This window comes from Triplophysa dalaica, chromosome 14 (genome assembly GCF_015846415.1).
Source record: "Triplophysa dalaica isolate WHDGS20190420 chromosome 14, ASM1584641v1, whole genome shotgun sequence".
In the NCBI taxonomy this organism is placed as follows: Eukaryota; Metazoa; Chordata; class Actinopteri; order Cypriniformes; family Nemacheilidae; genus Triplophysa; species Triplophysa dalaica.
The window spans coordinates 11,443,009-11,465,412 of NC_079555.1; the positions used below are offsets into that span (position 1 = coordinate 11,443,009).

The following is a 22,404-nucleotide window of genomic DNA, read 5'->3' on the forward strand; positions in this document are numbered from 1 at the left end:
TAAATTCATGCCGATGTTCTTTGTGAACATATTTACTCAATCTCTTCTAAACCAAAAAAGTTTCTCTGCTTGCATAACAGTGTTGTCAAAGCCGGCAATGCCACAATACATCTCAACACTCTTACAAAACTGATGCGCAACACCCCCATGATTTTTCCTCATTTATTTTTTTAATCACGTCAGGCAGTGCTTTATTATGGAAAATACATCAGATTCCCCAATAAATAAAAAATCTATAGCCTACATTCAAGATTTAGTACACATTCAAGTTGGAGATGACAAAAGATCTGACAGACATGAAATTAGAAAAAAAAACTATTGAAATAGGTCCACAATGCTCATGGTTCACTTCAGTTCTCCTCTCCTTTCATTAGTGCTGATGGTCTAATACAGTAGATGTGTGCAAGCAGGCGAAATGAGCCAATGTGGTATAGATGTAACTTATTCAGCTCATAGAAATGAGCTCTAATGAAATAGACTGTGATCATGTTGAATTGGGACAGGACTATTGTTGGTTATAACCAGTTACATGCAACCCAAGACCCACTGTCTTAGTGAAATGTTCATTGCATAAGGCACAGTGATGCATTCTGGGTATTACATCAGCACTAAAATCGCAGTGGCAATACATTCATGCTGTTCAAATGAACAACACAATCACACTTTATATTTTCCTCCAGTTTGACTATTAAGGCCATGGTCCACAACACAGTTTTGTACTCAAATAAAGTTCATTAGTCTTACACACCGATGAGTGGTAGTGAGATCGATTGTATTTGATGATATACAGAAGCAGTCCACCTTTGGGTACCTGTTTAGATGTGAGGGCCGTTGATGTGGTCCTCACTGGCAGTTGATGCTGGTGTATAGAGTTCGTTCCATAAAGTCATACAAGCCTCAATTCCTTAAATAAAATCCCATGCATTATTCCTTGAGTAGATTTTCATCACATTTAATGAATGTCAAAAACAATGTTGAAGACAAGAGAACAAGAAACATGAGCGTGTGCTCGTCAGCCTGTTTTGTCCAGTGTATAACAGTTCCTTTACGGTTATAGGCATTGACATTGAAATCCAGTGGTCTGTTTTTCGTTGAGTCACACAAACACATGCCCACATGCACAAACAAGTTCAGTCTGGTTCTTTTCGTTTATCTTTGTTCAGCTTCAGTTCATCCATTTTCTCCTGTAGGAAAGAACTAGGGGCAGAGGAACCTCGTACCCTTGCTGGTAGCGTGGCGCTCTGGAGTGAAGGCAGGTAGGTAATGTTAGTGTGAATCGATTCAAGCCTTAGGATTCATGTTTTGAGTAGCTATCCAGTCTCGCCCACCCAATAAGCTTAATTTGAAAACATCAATCTAATTAGATATACCTTTTCAAGAGGTGGATGTTTCTGAGAATGCAGACATTCCTTCCGCTTCGCCACCGGTGTCCAGACACCTGGGTCTGTCTGAGTGGAAATGTCTGATAATGTACCCGCCTCTGCGTCGCTGTCTGATGAAGTTTGGCCCTTAGAGTGCTCGGATGCGTTTCCATTAGGAAAGATGAATGCTTCCTCCTCGGAGCCTAATTGGAAATAAAAACACAAAATTAGTTGAAAAGCTGAGTATTATAAGAATAATGCCATGTTCAAGACAAAGCTGGAGGTAAGAACCGCAATATGTCCCAGTCTATCACATCAAAGAGTGCTAAAATGATATATATTGTTTGAATTTGTTTTATATAATTTCGTGTTGTGAAAATACTTTTCCGTTTGCTTACCATTTTCACAAAAGCTAGCTTTGCTCTCCCCTCACGAAACAAAAATAAATGGAAATGTACTGAAAAGTACAATGCAAAAATAAGTAATACATTTCCATGTGTATGGAAACCTAGGGCTTTTTATCTATTGTATGCAATGCAGCTATTTCTTATGTATTATTAAATATATTCTTAGATAGTAGCCCTTAACTGTCACCTGTTCCGTATATGGGACACCTACGTTTGTGTCAATATTGTGCATGTAATTTTTAATCGAATCATGACTAACTATATATCATTGGAAAGGTCTAAGACTCTAGAATACAGATTTCTTTGGTGTTTTTTTTATAATTTATGTAGGGAGAGTGATTGATTCTTTTTATAAAGAGTGTGCTTGGATTTTTTGTTATCCTTTTTCGACCCATATTTTTTATGTATTTTTTAATCAAAGAAAAACTTCTATTTTATATCTACATACATCGCGGGTCCCTTACATGCAAATCGCCATGTTGTTTCTACAGTATCCCTAAACGGACAAACTACTCTTAAGAGCTTGTAAATTCGTGAATAAGTTATCTCCTGCAGTAAAGAAGCAAAACGTCTTTGTCCTGTGGGAGCCACCGTAGTGGCTAGAGTTTGAGCGTCAGAGTTTGAGCGCCTTTCTAGACATTATTTCTGAGTTTAATGTGGAAATATTCTTAATCTTAGTCGTCTCGAACGCGGAATAAGCTTACACTGCAAGCAAGAATACTTGTATAATACTTGATTCTGATTGGTCAAGTGTGCCATTGAACTGTCAGATATTTCTAAATAATCATTGCTGTCCACGGCAATGGCATATACCGCACCAGCTCAATGCAAGACTTAAACACTCTTTCAGGATTTTATTTACTTAAATAACTAGCTACATTTACATTATCAAATACTGTGTGTGTGTATGTATATATATGAAAAGAAAGACATAAGAAAACTCACTCCAGCTGTTGCCTTTAGTGTGTAGGCCTGTTCCAGGGCCAGGGGTGCCGGGACATGAGCTACTGGTGACCTGTAACCTCTTCAAACACTCCATTCCTACATTATCCTTACAGTGCTTATGACAGTTCACTCCACAGTCTTAAAGAGACAGAGAAAAAGATGATTCTCTCTATGTAATCAAAAGTAACGTTTTGAAGTAATTGTGCCATTAGGCAAATTCTCACCCTTGCAGTGGTAGCCTTGCTTTATGACTCCCCATAACTAGTGGAGAGAAGAAAAAAAAATGAACAAATACACAGATGTATCCCACAATCCATTGCACTTCACTTTAAACACTCACAAATCCTCCACAGGTGTCACAGAATGTGGGCCTCTTGTACGTGGTCTCGTGGAAGTTGTGCAGGTTGTGGAGGTTATAGCCAAGCTTCGCACACACCGACATCCCTCGCATGAAATAAGTTGTTATTTCCTCTCTGCTGATTTCTCCTCTAAAAAATTAAAAGCAAAGCATCATGTCAAATAAAGTTTCTAAAGAGCAGTTTATTTAAACCGTTCCCTCCTCATCTTACCTGTCGCTCTCATGCGTGCAAAAGGAGAAGGGGAAGTTTGCGGCGATCTTCTCAAAGTCCTCCAAAGAAATGTAGCCGTCCATGTTCAAGTCGTAATTTTTCATGATGGACTGTAGGGGGAGACACAATAGTATTGATCTTTAACGTAAAAGACTGATGTCTAAAGTCACCCTGTGACATTTTGGTCATGAAGAGCTTGCATGGCGCTATTAAGGAAGTGAAAGTGCATGGCCAGAATGCTGCCGTCACAGTCAGAAACAGGCCCTAACAGTGGGAATGAGCATATGCTTCTCACTTACATCCACCATCTGCTTGACATGCTTGGAGATGGTAGCGGGGTCCAGTCGCGGAGTCACTCCCGCTCCCCATTCTGCTACTACGGGGGGCTTCACTGGAGCTACGGGCTGTGGGGGTGGAGGCAAGTAAAAAAACTGTGAGACCTAACAGTTTTGTTTTGACACTCAACAGCCACCTTTCATCAAGATCAGCAACTGTAGATTGTTGCTGCAAAAACATTAGACATGTCAGCCTGGTTTACTCGTGAAACATGCGAACGCTAGAGCTTTATAGGTAAGAATCAGAAAAGCAACACCCACACAGAGAGCGACCGAGATAAAAATCTTGTGTCTTTTAGCGCCGTGCGTCTCTTCTGTGGTTTTCTTTGAAGTGTGTTTGCACAAAGAAGAGTGCACTGTTCCCTGTACCCACACGTTAGCACGGGATACTCCCTGTCTATAAACAGGTCACTTACAAGCCAAGGTTAGCTCATTTATTATGAAATACGAGAAAATTATGATCATTCTCATAAATGTCATTAACTTCCACTAAATCAGTGTCCGTGCCGCATGTTTCCGGTAGTGTTAATGTTTTTTCTTAGCACATTCTTAAGGGTGTTAAATATATTGCATGGCTTGTCACAAAAGAAAACTATAAACATAAGGATAACTGTAGCCATAGATTTATTATGTGTTCTGGGGTTTCATATTGTATATTGTATCTCTTTATTTGGTGATGTTATAGTTGTGGTGTGGTCTCCATTTGATTCAATTCATCAACCTTGATGTGAATGGGCCTCGAGGTGTGTGTTGGATCAGCATGAAACCCCTCTTTTGGAGTTTGTTGGATCAATGTCAATGAGAATTTAGAATGTTGGTGTTTATTGGTTTCGGAGTTTGTTGACATTTGTTGAATTGGTGTGTATTAGCCTTTACAGTCACCATTATTTGTATGGTTTTTTTTTAACGGTTCAATTCAGAAGCCGTTATTTGTGACAATTCAGAAGGAAACACCATTGTTTCTTGCCTACTTTCAGTGCAACTCATTTTTGTTTGTCCGGTCGAAAATGTAAGTCCAGTTACTTATCTCTTAAAGGGTAGTTCATCCAAAAATGAAAATTCTGTCATTATTTACTAAGGCACGTGTAATTTCATACCTGCATAAATAACCCTGTTCCGATGAACACAAAGAAAGATATTTGGAAGAATGTTAGTAATTTTCAGTTCCGAGATGTCATTGACTACCACAGTGGGAAGAATGAAATGGAAGTCAGATTTGCTCGAGAACTCTTTGTTTTCCTAAATTCTTCAAAATATGTGTTCAACAGAACAAAAAAATAAATTTCTTTCCTACTATGGAAGTGGTTGATGTCCCAGACCTGAGAATGACAAAAATCTTTCTCTGTGTTCATTGGAACAAAGAAATTATACAGGTTTGAAACAAATGATGACAGATTTTTTTTATTTTTGGATGAACTGTCCCTTTCACAAGGCGCACTATTTGTGGTATTGCTCATGTCGATAGCGCAAATGGTTTCGCACTTAATAATATTTTAGAGGTTTAAATAAGTTACTTAAAAGTCTAATGTATGAAATTGAGCGCCATCTAGCGGTGAGGTTGCAAATTGGATCAACTGGCTCGATCTCCCCCTCTCTTTCGAAGCACTACGGTGACACAGAATTAAGATTTCTTGACATTTTTGCTTCTTTGCCGAAGGAGATAATGTTATAAAATGCGTTCTGTAGAGCAGTTTGTCCATTTAGGGCTACTGTAGAAACAACATGGTGAATTCCATATTCAGGGGACCAGCGCTGTATGTAGAAAGAAATAGCCCATTCTAATGTAATAAAAACATAATACTTCATTATGTAAGATCTTTACACACCTCTGAAGACATATTTATGCATATTATGTTGCATTTCTGTCAATAGATCCTCCAAAAAATTACACATTGGACCTTTAAATAACACTGTAGAAGTAGAAGCACTGTGCTAAGTTTCATTTAAAGTGTATCACCTGAATTTTGGGGTTCTTGGGTTCCTTGGCGTAGGAGAGCTCGTATATCTCATCCTCAGTGTAACACAGGTCTAGCGAGAGCTGCAGGCAAGGTGGGGCATAACTGTTACACATGAGTGAATGCCCACTGTTTGCAATCCACATCTCTTAGTATTACAAACAAACAGCAAAGCTGAACCACAAACAGACTGTTCAGTCAGATTTCAAAAATACTCCTTTAAGCATAAAAAGAGACTGGAATTTTATCAAACCATGTTTACATGCTTCTAAATGTGATTGTTTTCTTAAACAATTGTTCTGTGTAATATTTGGGACCGGTCAGGTACTCAGAATACATACAATTCTTATGTCGCGAGGCAATACAAACACTTCTAAGAACAGGTCGCTTTCCAGTGACAATCTATATCATATCAGACCCACACCACCATTTCCTCTCGAGCTCACCGTTAACAGGTGCAGCAAGTCTTTGTTGGCTTCAAACGGTGGTGTGCAGTCATGGATGGTCAGCAGGTCACTTATGTTGCTATATAAATGCTGCAGTTTGCCCAGGTTGATCTTATCATCCTCCAGGTAGTCTGGAAGCGCCTCATTGAGAGAGATCAGATCTTTGAGATGAACGCCCAAGATAGGCACTTTAAATCCGGTGCATTCGCTGTACACGCGCCTGTAGTTGGAATAGTTGCTGTAGGATGACAGCAGCTCTGTAAGCTCACTGAGGTTCTGCAAAACATTGATAAAGACAGGGTTCATACAAGGAGCTTGAAGTCAAATATTTATTTATAAATAGTTTCAAATATTTGTGTGAACTGATCGGTAACTGTGAGAGCACAGTTTTGTTCTTGCGTAAGTTTGATGTCAAATGCAGATGGTTCTAAATTTTTTAAGGTTTGTTATAAAGGGAACCTTAAAGGAATATGTCACACCACAATGATAATTGTGACATCGTTTATTCACACTGAAGTTAGTCCAAACCTCTTTGCATTTATTAGTTCTGTTAAACACCAAAGAAGATATTTTTAAGAATGTGAGAAACCAAATAGTTCTGGGTCACCATTCACTACCATAGTTTTCTTCCTATTTCAAACGTGCCCTAGAAACGTTTGGCTAAACTCTTTGTGTTCAGCAAAACAAAAACATTTATACAGATTAAAGGTGCAGTTTGTACAAGACCGCCCACCTTACTTGCGTTAAGATTTGTGCGGTCTTAGTCAAATTGTGTTACGAACAAAAATAGATAAAATACATATTTTGATTAGACACTTACATTTTTGCAATTTAACGTGTCTAATACATGCATGGGCAACTTATAACACACCAAAGACAAAGAAAAACACGTATTTCCGGCGAATCACCCCTTTAAGAACAACGTGAGGGTGAGCAAATGATATGACAGAATTACATTTTTGGGTGAACTATCCCTTTAAGCAGTCTAGGTTCATAACTACGAGGATACAGTAGGAAACTTTTCTTCTGTGTTTTGGTCAAAGCGATTGATTTTTGGAACTGATTTAAACTTGGCAAAACATAGTATGTTATATGGAGCTAAGACAAGTAAAATCCGTTTTAAAAGTTCTATTAGGATCTTGTGTAACACTGTGTCTACAACGGACGCGACCTACCTTAAGAAATGCCCGATAATAATAAAAAATGTGTCCACACTGGATGCGGCGCCTATTGGAACCCATTGAGAACAAGCATGTTGTCATGTCACATGTCGCGTCCGGTGTAGACACAGTGTAAGTGAGCAGACAGTACGCAACAACCAATTCTCAGACTGACCTTTGTGACGTCAGAGGAAAGCAGGCTGGCTGTATCTTTAAGACGAGAAATGGAACTATGACAGAGACCTCCTATAACCGCCATCAGAGTATTGAAATTCTGCAGGGCTCTCAGCTTCTACAAACACACAGAATTATAACATTAAATTCACTCTGGAAGGACATGGTACCATAAGACTGCCTACATCCTCTTTCCTGTAAAACAGCACTTGCGCAACAGTTCTCCCGGAACATTTCCCAATACAGGAACATTACTTTGATGGCACTCTTATATCAGATTTCCACACGACCACATCATATGACGCATGTGCTTATTTCCTAGGTGTTTTCTTCAAGATGTCTTGTTCGTGCATTCGTGCCAATGTGGTTTAGTCCTGGGCAGTACACGGAGCGCACATTGAGTAACCATTTCCTCTAAACTGAAATACATTAAATGTTAGCTCTGTCATTCACCTAGAGATTTACTTCATTGGAATGCCCTAAAAGACAATGATCGTTAACTGATATGATACATTTCTTGAAATGTATGAAAAGGAAGGATTTGTACTTCTAATGCCATGCCAGTAAATGTGTCAGAATGAGTCAGACACTTCTAGGGCAGATATCACAGGCAACCTCAAAAACGAATAGCCACAGAGTCTATGTCTAACCACATGTTTCGTCATGCTAGGGCCTCTTTGTTATACGTCAGTGTCTTGATAGAAAGTTACTGCAATATTGGACAAGGTCATTACTTTGACATAATTATGTACAGCCATTTCATTTGCACATTCACAATATAACGGGCCACTTTTTGAGTCTCTTTGGTTCTGCAACCTTTTAATGTTATTTCTCCATAGGCTCTTTCAATTCGTAGCACTTAATGTGCAGAGTAGATTTCGTGTGTGTCATCAAATCTGTTTAAGGATGTCGTGCCACTCGGCGGGCATGCGTGCAACATCTCTGCGCACTTAATAGCAACTCCGCAGTACTTGAATTGCGGAAGACAGATATTTTTTAAATCGCTGGCAAAAAACACAATTAAACAGCATATGTCCTATCAATAATCAAAGCTGACATGAACTGTACCAAAACTTGGGTTTTGCTAAGCTTAACCTTTTTCGAGATCGCTTTATCAATACTGACTTGGCTCGTTTCACTGGAAGGCGGGACTTCCCTCGCCAGAGCGGCCATATTGAGCGTTGCATTCCACCCATTCATTGTAACGGCACTGGCGCATCTTTTTATTATTTATATCTTTGGTGTCATGTGTTTGTAATCACCTGTGCTACATGAATGAACTTGGTGAAGACTTCTGCTCGCTGCTGTGGGGTGTGTCTGTTGAGGATCATGAGCTGAACCCACTGCGACACTCCGTTACAGAGCATGACTGAGCGCTCAAGGGCCGGGTTATGCCTCACGGAGCCGTGTACCACGTAACTACGGTAGTCCAGGAACTATAGTAACACACACAAACATATAAAAGGTTCTGGTGAACTCCAGATGTGCCAAACACTCACGTATGTGATCATCAAGATATAGTGATACTCTGATATGAACTAACACGTTCAGGTATGAGTAAGACAGGTGTGATCGCAGCTGATTCATTAGTCAGTCATACCGTTACGAGTGTGTCCTGTCATTCTGTGTTCCTTAAACATAAACCCAATTTAGACTTGTTGTGCCAAAGGTTAGAGAAATAAATAATAAAGGTTTCTTTGAACATTCTTTGTGATTCCAGTCACGTCCAAATCTGCCAAGTCAATTTCTCATCTCTTCTGATTCTGAATGCTTGTGATTGGTAGTATTATATTTTTACAATGCTTTTTTCATGTGTTATGACCTACATGAACTAATGTATAAGGTACCTGTTTAAAGAGTGCTTTGGAGAATCGAATAAACTCAATTTTAGGCAGGTTTGGAAAGTGTACTCGGCGAAAGAGATAAATTGGTATGAGTGACTCACTGAGACATTGCAGAAGTTTTTGAACTCCAGATAACTGAGGTGTTCAGCCATTTCATCTGGTTCCATGTGGTCGAACAGCAATGAAACTTTCCTTTTCTTTACTGCGGGAGAGGCACTCTGAGATACATTCACTGGAGGATTACTGGGATCAGACAGAGACCAAACACATCATCACTAAACAGACAACTATATTGGCTGAAACAAGGGATATATTTATTAAACTTTGCAGATAAAATGTGTCTAAATTGTATTCGAACGTACACTACTAAACAAAGGTTTTGACACCTTTCTTTATTACTTATCCACATTCAAAATACTTTATACACTTTCTTCTTTATTATAACTCTTTTCCATATTTTTAAACAAGTAGCAAAATCATGAAGACATTGAAAGAGCATAAAGGATATGGGAATTATGAGACAAGAACTTTATATAAACTTTGATAAAAAATGCACTTAAATACACTTTACTTACTTACACATAATACACTTACATACATTTGTGACAATAAAACACTTTAAGTACATTAAGTTTCTACTTGATATACTAAACATGGGGATTTCAGAACTATACTCATGGTGTTTCAAAATAGCACAGTTGAGTACAGTCGTCTCAAGTTTACCATAAAAATACTTTTTGTATATTAAGTTCAAAATTCGTGTTTGACAATAGAGCACATTAAGTACATTTAAGTGCACTCTTCTCACTTGGTATTTACCTGGGATGCTATTTAAGCTACTAAAGGAATTTCTATTTAGGCTGGGCATACGTTGTCTTGTTTCCTTTATTGATGGTTACTTTTATGTTAAAATGTCGTTTTGTAAAGAAAGGTACAAAAATAAATTAAATATAATAATAAGACGAAAATTGTGATTCAATTAAACAAATAAAATGAGGATTTCATGTGCAAAACCGAATTCTCGATTTGAATTGTGCATTCCACTTAATATCAATCAAACTGCGGTTGGGTTGTTTTATTTAGTAATAACAACTAAAAAAACTTTTTTTCAAAACAGAGTAAATTCATTTTTAAACTCTTCAAATGTATTTAATAAAAACTCTTAAGCATAAGCATGCAGCCCAAACAGCTATTAACCCATATTATAGTTACCTAAATGTTCACCACTCTAGAATCGATAAACACTTACATGTATGGTGTATTGAAGAACTGATAGTGTGAATCGTTTCCCTCAACCCTGACCAGAGCCCAGAGATCTCCCATTGCTTCTTCTAACAGAGGATCCATCTCAAACATAAGCTGAAACTGATTAATCCACTCTCTGCGGTACAGATAAAAAATAAACATTAGTTCTTTCGTTCATTTGGTGATCTCTAAGCATACATGGATGTGAGTGTGTTGAATCCACCAACCTGATGAAATGGCAGATTTGTGTGCATCTCTGCCCCCTCTTTTCTGCAGGACAGTCCTTATATGTTATCACAAGTCAAGGAACAACCACAGAACAGCAACACTATGAACTCTAACCCCCCCAAAATAATCCACTACTAATAAACATGCTAAACTAAAACAGGGCTGCTGTTGTTTCTCTGTCAATGGGATTAAGAGCCGTGTGAGGCCGTGTATTGCTGTGACTGAACCCAAGACTATTCTATGGATTTCAGACTCAGCTGCACTGGGATCAGTTTCACAAACCAATCTTTGAGGAGTAGGTTGAGTGAGGCACATTTACAAAAGTGAGGTTTTTGATAGAGGATATAGAGAAAGCAGCTTATGTGCGAAGATGTGTGATGGCACCACCCAGTTATGCATCATGAGGGTCATATGAACAAGCTGTGTCCCTCTGATTATCTTTCCATCTGCGTCTACAAAAAAAAAGTATGTTTTATTCACAATAGATGTTCTGAGAGGTTTTTCCTGTTTTACGTCCAACCGGTTAAAATCCTATATGTACACCCTTAGAAGTGTAAAATAATAGTAAACATCATAATAGTGCAAATCTCAACTTCGACAAAGCACATAGCTCAGTTGTTATGTAGAAATATTTATATTTATTTAAACGATTTGCACCAATATAGCAAAATATGGGGGTATGTACATGGAGAGAGAGAGAGAGATGGGGCAAGTCTGTGAGACTGAGGCACACAATTAGGCTTTGTCTCATTAGCATAAAGAGACAAACACATTCCCAGGCCCTGAATGCTAGTAAACCAAAGATTTCCCTCTCTCTGTCCCACTGTTTCTCTTTCCCTCTCTTCCTCTCTCTCTCTCTTTAAAAAAGTGTGTCTCTCCATCTGTCTCTCACACCACTGTGCAGACTTACATAATCATGCTGGCACATGGAGACTGGGAATGATGGGAAAGCAGTGTGGGGACATGGGGCCAGTGACAGGGCGAAAAAGTAGGATGTGAGAGAAATCTGTCTGATCAGGTGAAAAAAAGAGTGACGTTCTCCATTTGCGACACACACTGTGCTGTGTTTAACCTGAGAGGACATTGATAGATGAGGAAGGAGAGAGGCAGACAAACAGATGGACAGACAGCGAGAGGTGAAGGGCACACTGACCGAAGTAGTTTAAGCAGCGAAGGATGAGCTCATCCAGGCTGGCGGCGCGGAATGAAGGGTGAGCGGGTGGGCTCTGTAGAGCTCGGCTGATCTCCTGAGGACTGGGGCATGTCATTCTCCTCTGCACTGGTCTTCTGCTCTTTATCACAGACCCGCCCTCCGGACGGGACTTCCTACTGCTGGAGACAGGCAAACACATAGAGAAAAGAGATTTTTAGTCTAATAAAATATCACTCAAGCCTAAATAATATTCAGTAAGTGAATTAAAATAATTCAGCGGCACAATATTTGACCAACAGAACTATCAACCGCTCTTAAAGGGAGAGTTCAGTCAAAATTCATCATTTACTTACCCTCGTGTCATTCCAAAACTGTATCACTTTAATTCTTCTCCAGAACACAAAAGAAGATATTTTGAAGAATGTTGGTAGCCAAACAACATTGGCCCCATTACATGGACCCAAAACCAGGGAGACATTTTTCAAAATATCTTCTTTTATGTTCCACAGAAGTGTGATAAACAAGTTATTTTCGGTTGAACTAAACCAAAGATATACACAAGACATGGGTCTTTCACAATAACAATACTATCATGTGTAAACATAGTGCAACAGTTATATCTTTTGTGTTATTGCGAAATGTGTTTATGTATCATTGAGACTGTGGACAAGATCATTGTTTTGTGTGTGTAGTGCTGGTAAACCCTACAGCTTTGCGACCAATCCCCACAAAGACAGTAATAGCCGTTTTTTGGTCACCATGAGAAAAACAGCTTATAGATAAAAATGTACAAAATGCAGAACGTTTAAATGATGTTGCGATTTTTATACTTTAAGGTTGCAGTTTGTCTAGATCATTACTGTATGTCAATGGAAAGTTAAACCTGGAAACACAGCATTTCAGCAAAAGGACTCTAAACATTTTAACAGATTAAACTCATTGGTCTGCATTTATGTACATGCATGTGCTCTGCAAACCCTACCGGTAGATCAGGTGTGTTTATGTTTCTATATTCGGTTTTCTGAATTGATGTTGTGTGTTGATGTCTGCCACTCTGCCCTTTGAACACTGCTTGTTGTATCTGTTTTATACAGCATAGACTGACATTGTAGGCATAAGTGGAAAAGATGTCATTATTCAATGCTGTCTATGTCAATTTCACAGGAAGAGAAAAGTATGAAAATGAAGATAAGTATCTCTGTCACACTCTCTCTTTTGTCTTACAGAGAGAAAACAAGAACGATGTGTCTTTAAAACGGCTGCATAAATCAATTTAAAACCAGATCTGTACGTTTATAATGTAAGTATGTCAGTATATGATTTGATGGTTGAAGTATGTCACTAACAGCATCAGCAAGAATCATTGTGGTCAGGGACTGCAGTGACATGAACAGGAAGTTAACTGTGACTACAGAGAAGTAGCGATAAGTTCTTAGAATGACCAAACCCTTCAATGCACTCTCTCACCCTTCCTCTCACATCAGTCTCCAGGTCCAGCGTGTGCTTTTCAATTTCTGATATCGCACGTACACACAACTTTACCTTCAGTACCTTCATACCTCATTAAGCAAACCTAAACCTAGAGGCCTTACCATTGTAAGCCACACACAAATGAACTTTAAATAGATTTTTAGCCCAGAATTATATATTTATCTGTTGAAGCGGCTGCAGACTTACCCTTGAATTTCACTTGTAATCTTACTATTTATATATTTGTAACGTTCATAAAATTCACCTCCTGTTTCCTCGTCTGCCTTGCGGGAATATCAGACATGATCTCAATAAGCAAATTGTGCATCATATTTTCACCTCTCTGAGCAATATTTGCATAAACCTGCTTCACGCTGATGACAATAGACAACACCTCTCAGGCCTGACACACATGCACACACATAAACAAAGTCGTACTGTAGACACGCAGACTCAGACATAGACGTTTACAAATAAGGGAAAATGCACTCGGTTAATGTAAATTAATTTGTAAACATGTCTATGCAAAGGTAAATGCAATGCTGGTGATGGGAATCACTATATTAAAGTATATTGTCTCAATATCTGGTTGATTGTAATAACAATGTGATGTTCAGTGTATAGTTATTTGAAACATTTTGGGATACATAAAGGTCTATTACTCATTTATTACAATTCATCATCATTTGCTTTTGATGAATTTAGATTTTGATGTTTTGGACTTAAAACAACCTGCAGAACTGAATAAGTGTGTTGATATCATGTAATAGTAATATGGTTCTCTGGTGCCATCCTGATATCTCAGGAATTTGTTGAACTAGTTGAGTTCGAAAGAATTCTTACAACATGAATCGTACAAAAAACGTATGATTATTAGAAAAAAGCAACACTGAAGCCCCTCCCCTAACCCCACCTCTAAATATACGTCATTGGCGCGAATGTAAATCGTACATAAATGTACGAATAAGATCGTACAATTTTTTGCGAATTAGCCACCTGTTAAACTACAGTAAGTAGTTACGAACTCCTGTGACATTGCCGGTGCTTTGGTAAATTTGTCGATTAAAGCCATTTTAGTGAAAAATTACTTCTTGGCATATTCATATACCGCAGCGTACAAAAAAAAGAAGACTCATTGCTTTATTCGTTCGCATGTGATGGACAACTAATATCATAATTTACTGGTTGCAGTCGTGTGAGTGCTTCAGACATGCACGGCACCTTCTCTCTCACTTTCTCTTCCTCTCCTCCTGCACCCTTTGCACTATTCATGTCATTCAGAAAACAACTTCTCCTTTCTCTCTGGAAATCCCCCCAACCTCCCCTACCCCTTCCTTGCCACAGTAGCCAGTGTTTTACTCCCAGTTCCTGGCTACATCTCCAGCTAGATTACCCGACCCCCCACCCTCTCCCGCCTACTGTCTCTCTCCGCAAACACACACACACACACACACACACACACACACACGCACACACATGCAAATTCCTCCCTTTCTCCTGTTAATTGATTAATTGATGCCAGAGCCCTTTGAAGGCTTTGTTTGTAATGCCATCTCTCTATCTCCATCTCCATACATAGAGATGAGTAAACATCAGAGACGCACAAGTCATACATTTCTTAAGTGTATATGACAAATACTGAGAATGGACACAAATGTAACGAAATGAATATCACATGTAGATATGCTTGCAAAGCCTTTCTGTGATGAGGCCGATCCTGATAACATCAACCATAGCCGCTGCTAAGCCTGTCATTTCCAAGTAATCAGATAAGACTGTAGCGATAATATACATATGCCTCCAAAAGCCCTCCTTCATTACATATATATATATATATATATATATATATATATATGTTTGCCATTATAATTTTAACTGTTTACGTAGTTACTTAGAAAGTTGAGCCTGTTTCAGTTGGCATATAGACTTATATTCTGAAAAAATCTGATTCCATATGTAGCTCCAGTTCAATTAGAATGATCAAAGATTCAAACGAGTTGACATTGACAATGTTTATTCAACACCGACCAGTACTTTCCTGCTAATGCCTCTTATGTACTGTAAACACCCAGAGCGAACATACCTCTATCCACTACAGGTTACGGAAGAATAACTGGGTCAAACACATTTCATCTCTTTAATGTGAAATCCCCTCACAAAGATCAGAAAGCCGTACCGTAGACACTTCAGAACACACGTGTGGACCTTTACAGCCTCGCAAAGAAGACATTGACAGAGTCTTAGTGATGAGTGATGTGTATTTTGAAACGTTTTGTTAGTGACAAGCCTGTCTTAGAGAGAACTGAAACCTTAACACAAAGTTCTGAAGAACTACATGAGAAACCACAGCCCTGTCAAACAACCACAGAGAACACTTTGCAGTGCACTGCAAAATAGGCACCAGCAGACTTATTTAACCTCAAGTGCACACTATACTCGATGCCAAAGCAGACTTTATCATTGACCTCAAAGTCTGAAGAACTGTCAAGAGCACAATGGAATGAAAGATCGTTCGCAGACAAGCTTTACCTCTTGCGATTCATGGTGTCAGGTCCTCTCCTCCGGTGTTCTTCTTGGTCCCTCTTGATCCACAGGCAGGAATTACACCTTTGCCCGTCCCATCAGGAACCTCGTGGTCTCTCTCCTCCAGGCATACGCACAGAGGCACTAAGTGACCTCTTAGAGGCACGGGCGAACAGTGGCGCTCACTCACGACTGTCAAAACTTAAAACGTGAAAACCATCCACTGTGACTCACAGCTCTCTCTTACTTTCTCACTCTCTCTCTCTCTCTCTCTCTCTCTCACACACCCTCCCTCCTGTCTGAATATCAACCACGGAGATAACCAAAACAATAAATAAATAAAAAACTATAGAAACAACCGTCAACAGCTTCTGTTTAACAAAAGAAAAAACTAACTGTAAAATTGTAGGTTTAAATAAGGTTGTCAAAATGCATAATCGCAACAAATGACTAACTGCACTCGGTAAAGACAAGTCCCTTTTTGAAATACAGGCACTTGCTGTAATAGAGGAACTTTCATGTGTGTTTTCATGACGGGGAGGAGAAAACTAAGAGAGAATAAAGAGAGGGAGGGAACGGGTGAGCTCTTTTGAAACGGAGTGAGTGATTTAAATAAAAAATCATTGAAAGGCTAATTGAAAAGGGATCAGACGGAAAGAGTGACAATACCACAAACAGACAGAGAAAGTAAAGAATTGAAATCTAAATTTAAAATCTATACTTTAAAATGAATCTAAAGTTTTGGGCTCTGCTCTTTAAAACACATTTTGGTTCAGTCTAGTTCTTTGCCTCCAGGGCACAGGTACTCTTCCAGCCTTCGGGTGCGATTTCTCAGAATTTCCGTTCCAGGTTGTCGCGTGTCTACACACGCTCACCTGCTATTCCACTTTTTGTTAGCCTTTGGTCCATTTTAACTGTTTTGCACCCTGGTCTCCATCTCTCTTTTTCTGTTTAACAGTAAGGTAGTGTCTCTGGGGTTGAATCCCTCCACGTGCAGCTGGACGGAGGGACTCAAAGGATGCCTTGTTGATAGATAGGGAGCTGCTAGGAAAGACTGCTGCATGTGTGTTCGTGTGCGTTTGTGCATGCAAACTCTGTGGGAACCTGTGCCCGTGTGTGAGAGTGTGTTCATACAGAGGTGGGATTCTCATTCGAGCCAGATGAGCTGGGGGGTTCTGTCCGTTGAAGGATGGGTGCGAAAGAATCAACCGCCGTCTTTCAGAATGACACCTAGAATATCAATTCAGAGAAAATGTGGTTCTTCGGTTCTGTATCAAAGCTGACACAGATATATATCTTGCTGCAAATGCGTTATTGTTTTGTAGGTCATCTTAAAACAGACTGTGTCTTTTGATTTTTTTTATCACAGATGAACTGTAACAGGGTGCTCATTTCTCCACATTTGTTTACTACTTCCTCAAAATGGTTAAAATTGTAAACTAGAGCAGCACTGTTTTCAATAACTGCTATTTAAAGTATATTATGTAGGCTATTTAATGGTGATGAAGTTTATGTTAACAGAAAGAAGTGAGGAATTATCTCTTGTTGTATATTTTTACACCAATGCTTGCACTAAGAAGAAAAGCTGCAATCGAGATTGCATAACACAAGAAACCACCGTGTCAGTGTTGTCTGCTTTAAATATTTAAAAAGGTTTTCTATCTTTAGACGTAAAACTGATTATTCTAGATTATGTAAACTGGGTTTTACCATCAAGTCTATGCAAGACATTAAGACTTTTATTTTGTAGGTCCGAAGCCTTACAAGAGTGTCCCACACAGTAGGGCCTGCTGAGTTTTCATCAGAAAACTATAATTTCCATTTACTACATGTAGTAAATAAGCAATTTAAGTATTTACTTTATTAACTGAAGACTATGAAAGCTAGATCACATTTATTATGTTTAAATCACTGTTTCCAACACAACGCGACCATGATGAAGTTAGCGTAACCAACCGGAAATGGAGGTAAGAAAAGAAGTGTTAACAAGTAGATCACACCATCCCTGAAAACAGAGTAGCCTATTTGGACAGAAATTGTAGTTTTGAGTAAGCAAATGAGTTACATTTAATAATATTCATCATATATAATTACATTTTTCGCTTTCCATAGGTAACGAACCAACACATAGCCGCCAATCATGCTGGCTTTTCAATTGCATGATCGTTTCAACAAATGGTAGCGTTTGATTAAGTGGTTCTGACATAAATTCATTTTTTGTCATATAAAATGTATAATCCTTACATTTAAGTAAATAATAATTTCGGTTGCCCTTAAGAAGCTTGTTTTATTAAGGCATTATATATATTTTTTGTGTTTTTGTGTAATTATTTGAGTTTTTGAGATTATACACTGCCATCTAGTGGTGATATTAAATCACTGCTCGCGTAAATGCACTCAGCTTCCCAGGTGTCATCACGAGCTGTCTGAGCATGCTCTCTGAGGTTCGGTCCCCCAAAATCCACCAGCATCCTTCATACTCCATTCACAGATGTAGTTGCAGTTGGACTTAGGAGAGCGAAGGGATATGCTCAAAGATGACACTTAGATGGAGATTTTGGAGGTGAGGAGTGTTGCCATTGTCATGCACATTGTGTTTGGTACAGAAGTGTGTCTGTTGTATTCTAGAGCTCTTTGGCTGTATTTTTCATGAGGAATATTTAAGGGTGTGTTGCTTATGCAGCTGTCAGACTGTCTACCAGACTGGTGATCCGTCTGTGTGTGTGTTTGCATGTGTCAGTGTATTTAGAAAGGACAAGTCTGTATTTAACCGCATGAATGAATGTTTATGTCACAGTTTGTGCTAATTGCTGCTTAATTGCCATGTTGGCTCAATGCCACATTGAAGTGTTATTGCTATTCATTTTATCCATTCATTCAGATTCCAGATCTAGTATCTTCACTTAAATACATTTTAGAGAGCTAATCTAAGTCTTATCAAGGGTATAGATTATTTGAATATGGTTTTTAAGTTATTTTTCAATGAAAGATAATTATCAAAACCATACTTCAATAGTTTGACTGCAGAAGATATTTGCATATTTTCATATAAGTAAATGAGCTGTTTTGCAGTTGTTGACTCATGGTGTCACTTACTTTTTGTATCACATAAATCATACTGCAGTGTAATTATAAAGTATGCCTTTTCCTATGCAAAAAATTGTAAAGTGGTTTGATATATTGCCAGTAGCATTATGTTATTCCAAAGGCTGTTCAAATCATGGAAGATAAGATCTGATAAATTTGGTGTTTTTAAGATGTTTATTAAGAATGTTTTATTATGTTTAGATTTCAGAATAGATATTCAGAATGACATTTTGTATGCGTAATGTAGCATTATTGAGATCTATTTTGTCAGCACATCTGTAGAATGACCTTAACAGAACAATTATACTAAAATGCAGAAATGTAGCAGTTTATTTACATAAATAAATAAAAAAATTGTTTCTATTCTGCCTCGCTCACAGCATGTGCTGAGCTCTCATATGTCCTCAATACACCCGACTGTGTTCAGCTCACATTTGTATACCTCTCCATTCTATGTGTTTTTACACAAATATCGTTCTTTATTTAATCATTTGAATGTATTCTTCTGGTTCTGTACTGTATGTGTGTGTTTTAAGACCTCCAGACACTGTCACAGACACACACGTTTTCCATTTATAGATCATAAGATGTCTGGGAGGATCAGTTTTAGGGAAAGGGGGTGGCCCACTTGTGCAAATATGGTTGTGCTGGGGAGCGGTGCGAATGTGCAAGAAGGTACAGCACCATCCACAGGATCTGAGTGCAGGCGGAAGGTGAGGGAGAGAGAAAGAGAGAGAGAGGGAGACAGGAGCAGTGCTGAATCTTCTGTCACTCTCTCTCACTCCACCGTGAGAGCTACAGGACTCATGCTGTCCTCCTGCACACCCACACACACACACTGAGAGAGAGAGAGAGAACATTGAAACATTGAAGAAAAACGTAAGGATTTTGTGATTTCTCCCGAGGAGCTGCAAATAACCCTCGGAGAAGGATGGCAGAGGGAGAGGGGGGAGATGAGGAGATACAGTTCCTACGGACGGTAGGTGATGCCTGCTGCCCCGCGTGGTCGGTTGCACCCGCGGTGACTTAAAAATGTTTTTTTTTATAATGGGGAGGGGTTGATCAAAGTTTGATCTGTGAGACACCGAACTTTCATTTTTTAAAAGTGTTATAAATATCTTTGCATGCGTACGTGATGTGATTTTTTTACTAGATTTGTCTTAGTATGCATGCTTATTCATTTGTCATGATTTTGATGCCATGCCACCACCTTTATAGCATTTTACTAACCCCCATCCACAATCTCGTGGTTTCCCAGGTCGACTGGTTTATTAAATTGTTGCCGTGATTCTACGCTGGGTGTTTGGTTAACTTTCAATGGACATTTTTGCAAGCCTGGTAGTCAGCCTGAATTTAGTTGACTATTTATATGGTGGCCCACATGTCTTTTGACCTGCTTATGGAGTTTGGTAGTCTGCCTAACAACTCAATGAGGAACATCATTTCTTATCAGGGACATGTCCTGCTTTTAATATTGCTTACGGTGAAGTCATATTGAATCTTTTTCTTCTGGAAGATTTTGTCATTTTGGTAGTTGAAAGATGTATGGGAGTAAGTGTGGACAGCCATCAGCTAGTGCATCTGTTGGCATCTTTATCTATTTTTACCCCAGGAAAGGAGAGACTTTCGGAACAGGAGAGGAAGATGCAATATGCAGGCTCACGCCTTGAGGGGGGACAGCTGGCCTCTGCCCCCTCATCTCAAATTGAGCCAGAGAGAGAGAAACTATCGGAAGCCTTTTAACACAAAGTGTAATATATAGACACACTTGACATTTGGATAATTTACGATTGTTTGTAGCTCATGAAAATGAAGTTAGTAACTGTTTTAGGGTCAGAAAACTATCGAGAGTGTGTTTAGGAAGAATAGAGCTTTAATGCAAAGCTATTACCTTGTTTGGTCTCCCGTCCATTTGATTGTCTTTAAGAGTCACATAATAGCCGATTACATAAGATTACATACACAACCAGTTTTTGTGTTAATGGACACAACTGCACAGGAACTGTTGCCTCTGTATAGCCATCTGTAGTTGAAAGATACAATTGCAGGTTACTTTACATAGCTTTACATGTTTAAGTCAAATGACATAGAACTGGCATTTTAAGGGATGTACCAAATGTTTGACTACTGTAAGTATTCCCTTAAAAAATATATTTTTGATGATGAAATCAAATATCATCCAGTGCAGAGCCATTGAGAGAGAGAGTCGCGTCAACTCCGTTGACTCCAATGGCACAGTTTTTTCACAGCAATGGCGGTTCATGGAGGCTCTCAATAGTTCCCGGAAGTAACTAAGTTACGCATGGAGCTGCGACTAAACAGACCGACTGAGGTAAACTTCTCACCAATTTAAAAACGAAAGCCATTTAATGAATTAAAAAATGAAAGAAATAAAGCATTTAAAGAGAAAACATAACTTCCTGGAACTATCTGAAGGCTCCATGAATCACGTGACGCAGGCTCTCAATAGTTCCCAGAAGTTATTAGTTACGAATGGAGCTGCGACTAAACAGACCAACTGAGGTAAACTTCTCACCAATTTAAATACGAAAGCCACTTAATGAACAAAAAAATGAAAGAAGTAAAGCGTTAGAGAGAAAACATAACTTCTTGGAACTATCTAAAGGCTCCATGAATCACCTGACGCTCCAGCGTTTTGGACTTCTGTTGGCAGAACTCTCTCTCTTAATGGCTCTGATCCAGCGTAGAGTGAGAGAGGCGTGCACACTTTATAAATGCAGCAAACATGTTAGAAGTGTGGAAACAGCATTTTAAAGCGTTATGATGTGAACACCAAAAGTGCTTTTTTGCTTCTCTTATTTTTAGCCGAGACGTTTTAGTTGCCAAACATTTGGTGCATCCCTAGTCAACTCAGTCAAATCTGATGAACACTTTATAAGCTTACTGTTGTGAATCATGGTAATGGTAATGTTTTTATATATCAAACAAAACATATGATAGATTGCAACTTTAAAAGTAAATCATGTGAAATCTGTGTAATAGCCCATGGAAAAAGAAAATGAATGAAACTAGTCTAGTTCTTTCTTTATATCTGATTGGATAAGTTGTATTAACTTATAAGAGTGTTGATATTTTGTACAACAGCTCTTGGATGGGTCACTATTTGTCTTGCTGTGATTGTCTGTGATCACTGTGTTTTAGACAGGCTGTCAGTCTGTACATTGCTTAATAGTCTTTCATTTAACCAGACCAAATAACTGTGTCTAAAATGTAAGTTACTTCAAATTACCATCCCTTTCATAGACCCGTTTTATAAGAGAAATTTGACGTATTGCTCTGGAATATTCTAGTAAGTTGGTTCATGCTGCAGGCAAATGTATTTCTTTAATGGCATCTGGGTTCTGATCCCCTCACAGAGCTTGTTTTCCTACAATGACCAGCTGACTCTACATTATCTCTTATGTGATCTCTGAACAATGTTCCTCTGTCCTTTGAGACGTGTGTCTGGAAAGCTGTCAATCCATTTGTCTGCCAGGAACAA

The 22,404-nt window shown here is 38.8% G+C and overlaps 2 protein-coding genes across 15 annotated transcripts in view; one reads left to right on the forward strand and one right to left on the reverse strand.

The window, feature by feature from the left end:
• Window positions 1-148: 148 nt before the first annotated feature.
• Window positions 149-16,293, reverse strand: rasgrp4 (RAS guanyl releasing protein 4). Of its 2 annotated transcripts, none has more exons than XM_056766518.1 (17): window positions 15,822-16,293; window positions 11,823-11,998; window positions 11,012-11,121; window positions 10,669-10,727; window positions 10,446-10,577; window positions 9,298-9,439; window positions 8,615-8,788; window positions 7,354-7,470; window positions 6,019-6,294; window positions 5,575-5,655; window positions 3,582-3,686; window positions 3,283-3,392; window positions 3,054-3,201; window positions 2,938-2,974; window positions 2,714-2,851; window positions 1,371-1,564; window positions 149-1,241 (listed from the first exon to the last, which is right to left on the reverse strand). In XM_056766518.1, the coding sequence occupies exons 1-17, from the start codon at window positions 15,833-15,835 to the stop codon at window positions 1,131-1,133; spliced, it is 2,124 nt and encodes a 707-aa protein (XP_056622496.1). In that variant the 5' UTR covers window positions 15,836-16,293; the 3' UTR covers window positions 149-1,130. The 2 variants fall into 2 exon arrangements, with proteins under 2 accessions (XP_056622496.1, XP_056622495.1); XM_056766517.1 differs by having other exon boundaries at window positions 11,823-12,001.
• A 2,055-nt stretch (window positions 16,294-18,348) lies between these two features.
• Window positions 18,349-22,404, forward strand: part of ryr1b (ryanodine receptor 1b (skeletal)) — a 73,843-nt gene continuing 69,787 nt past the window's right edge. For 7 of the 13 annotated variants that reach the window (XM_056766298.1, XM_056766301.1, XM_056766302.1 and 4 more), the window contains exon 1: window positions 19,633-19,881. In XM_056766298.1, the coding sequence (XP_056622276.1) occupies window positions 19,834-19,881 (48 nt within the window). In that variant the 5' untranslated portion in view covers window positions 19,633-19,833. Of the gene's footprint in view, window positions 18,379-19,632; window positions 19,882-22,404 lie in introns of those variants that run through there. The other 6 variants (XM_056766293.1, XM_056766296.1, XM_056766294.1 and 3 more) reach the window with 2 other exon arrangements.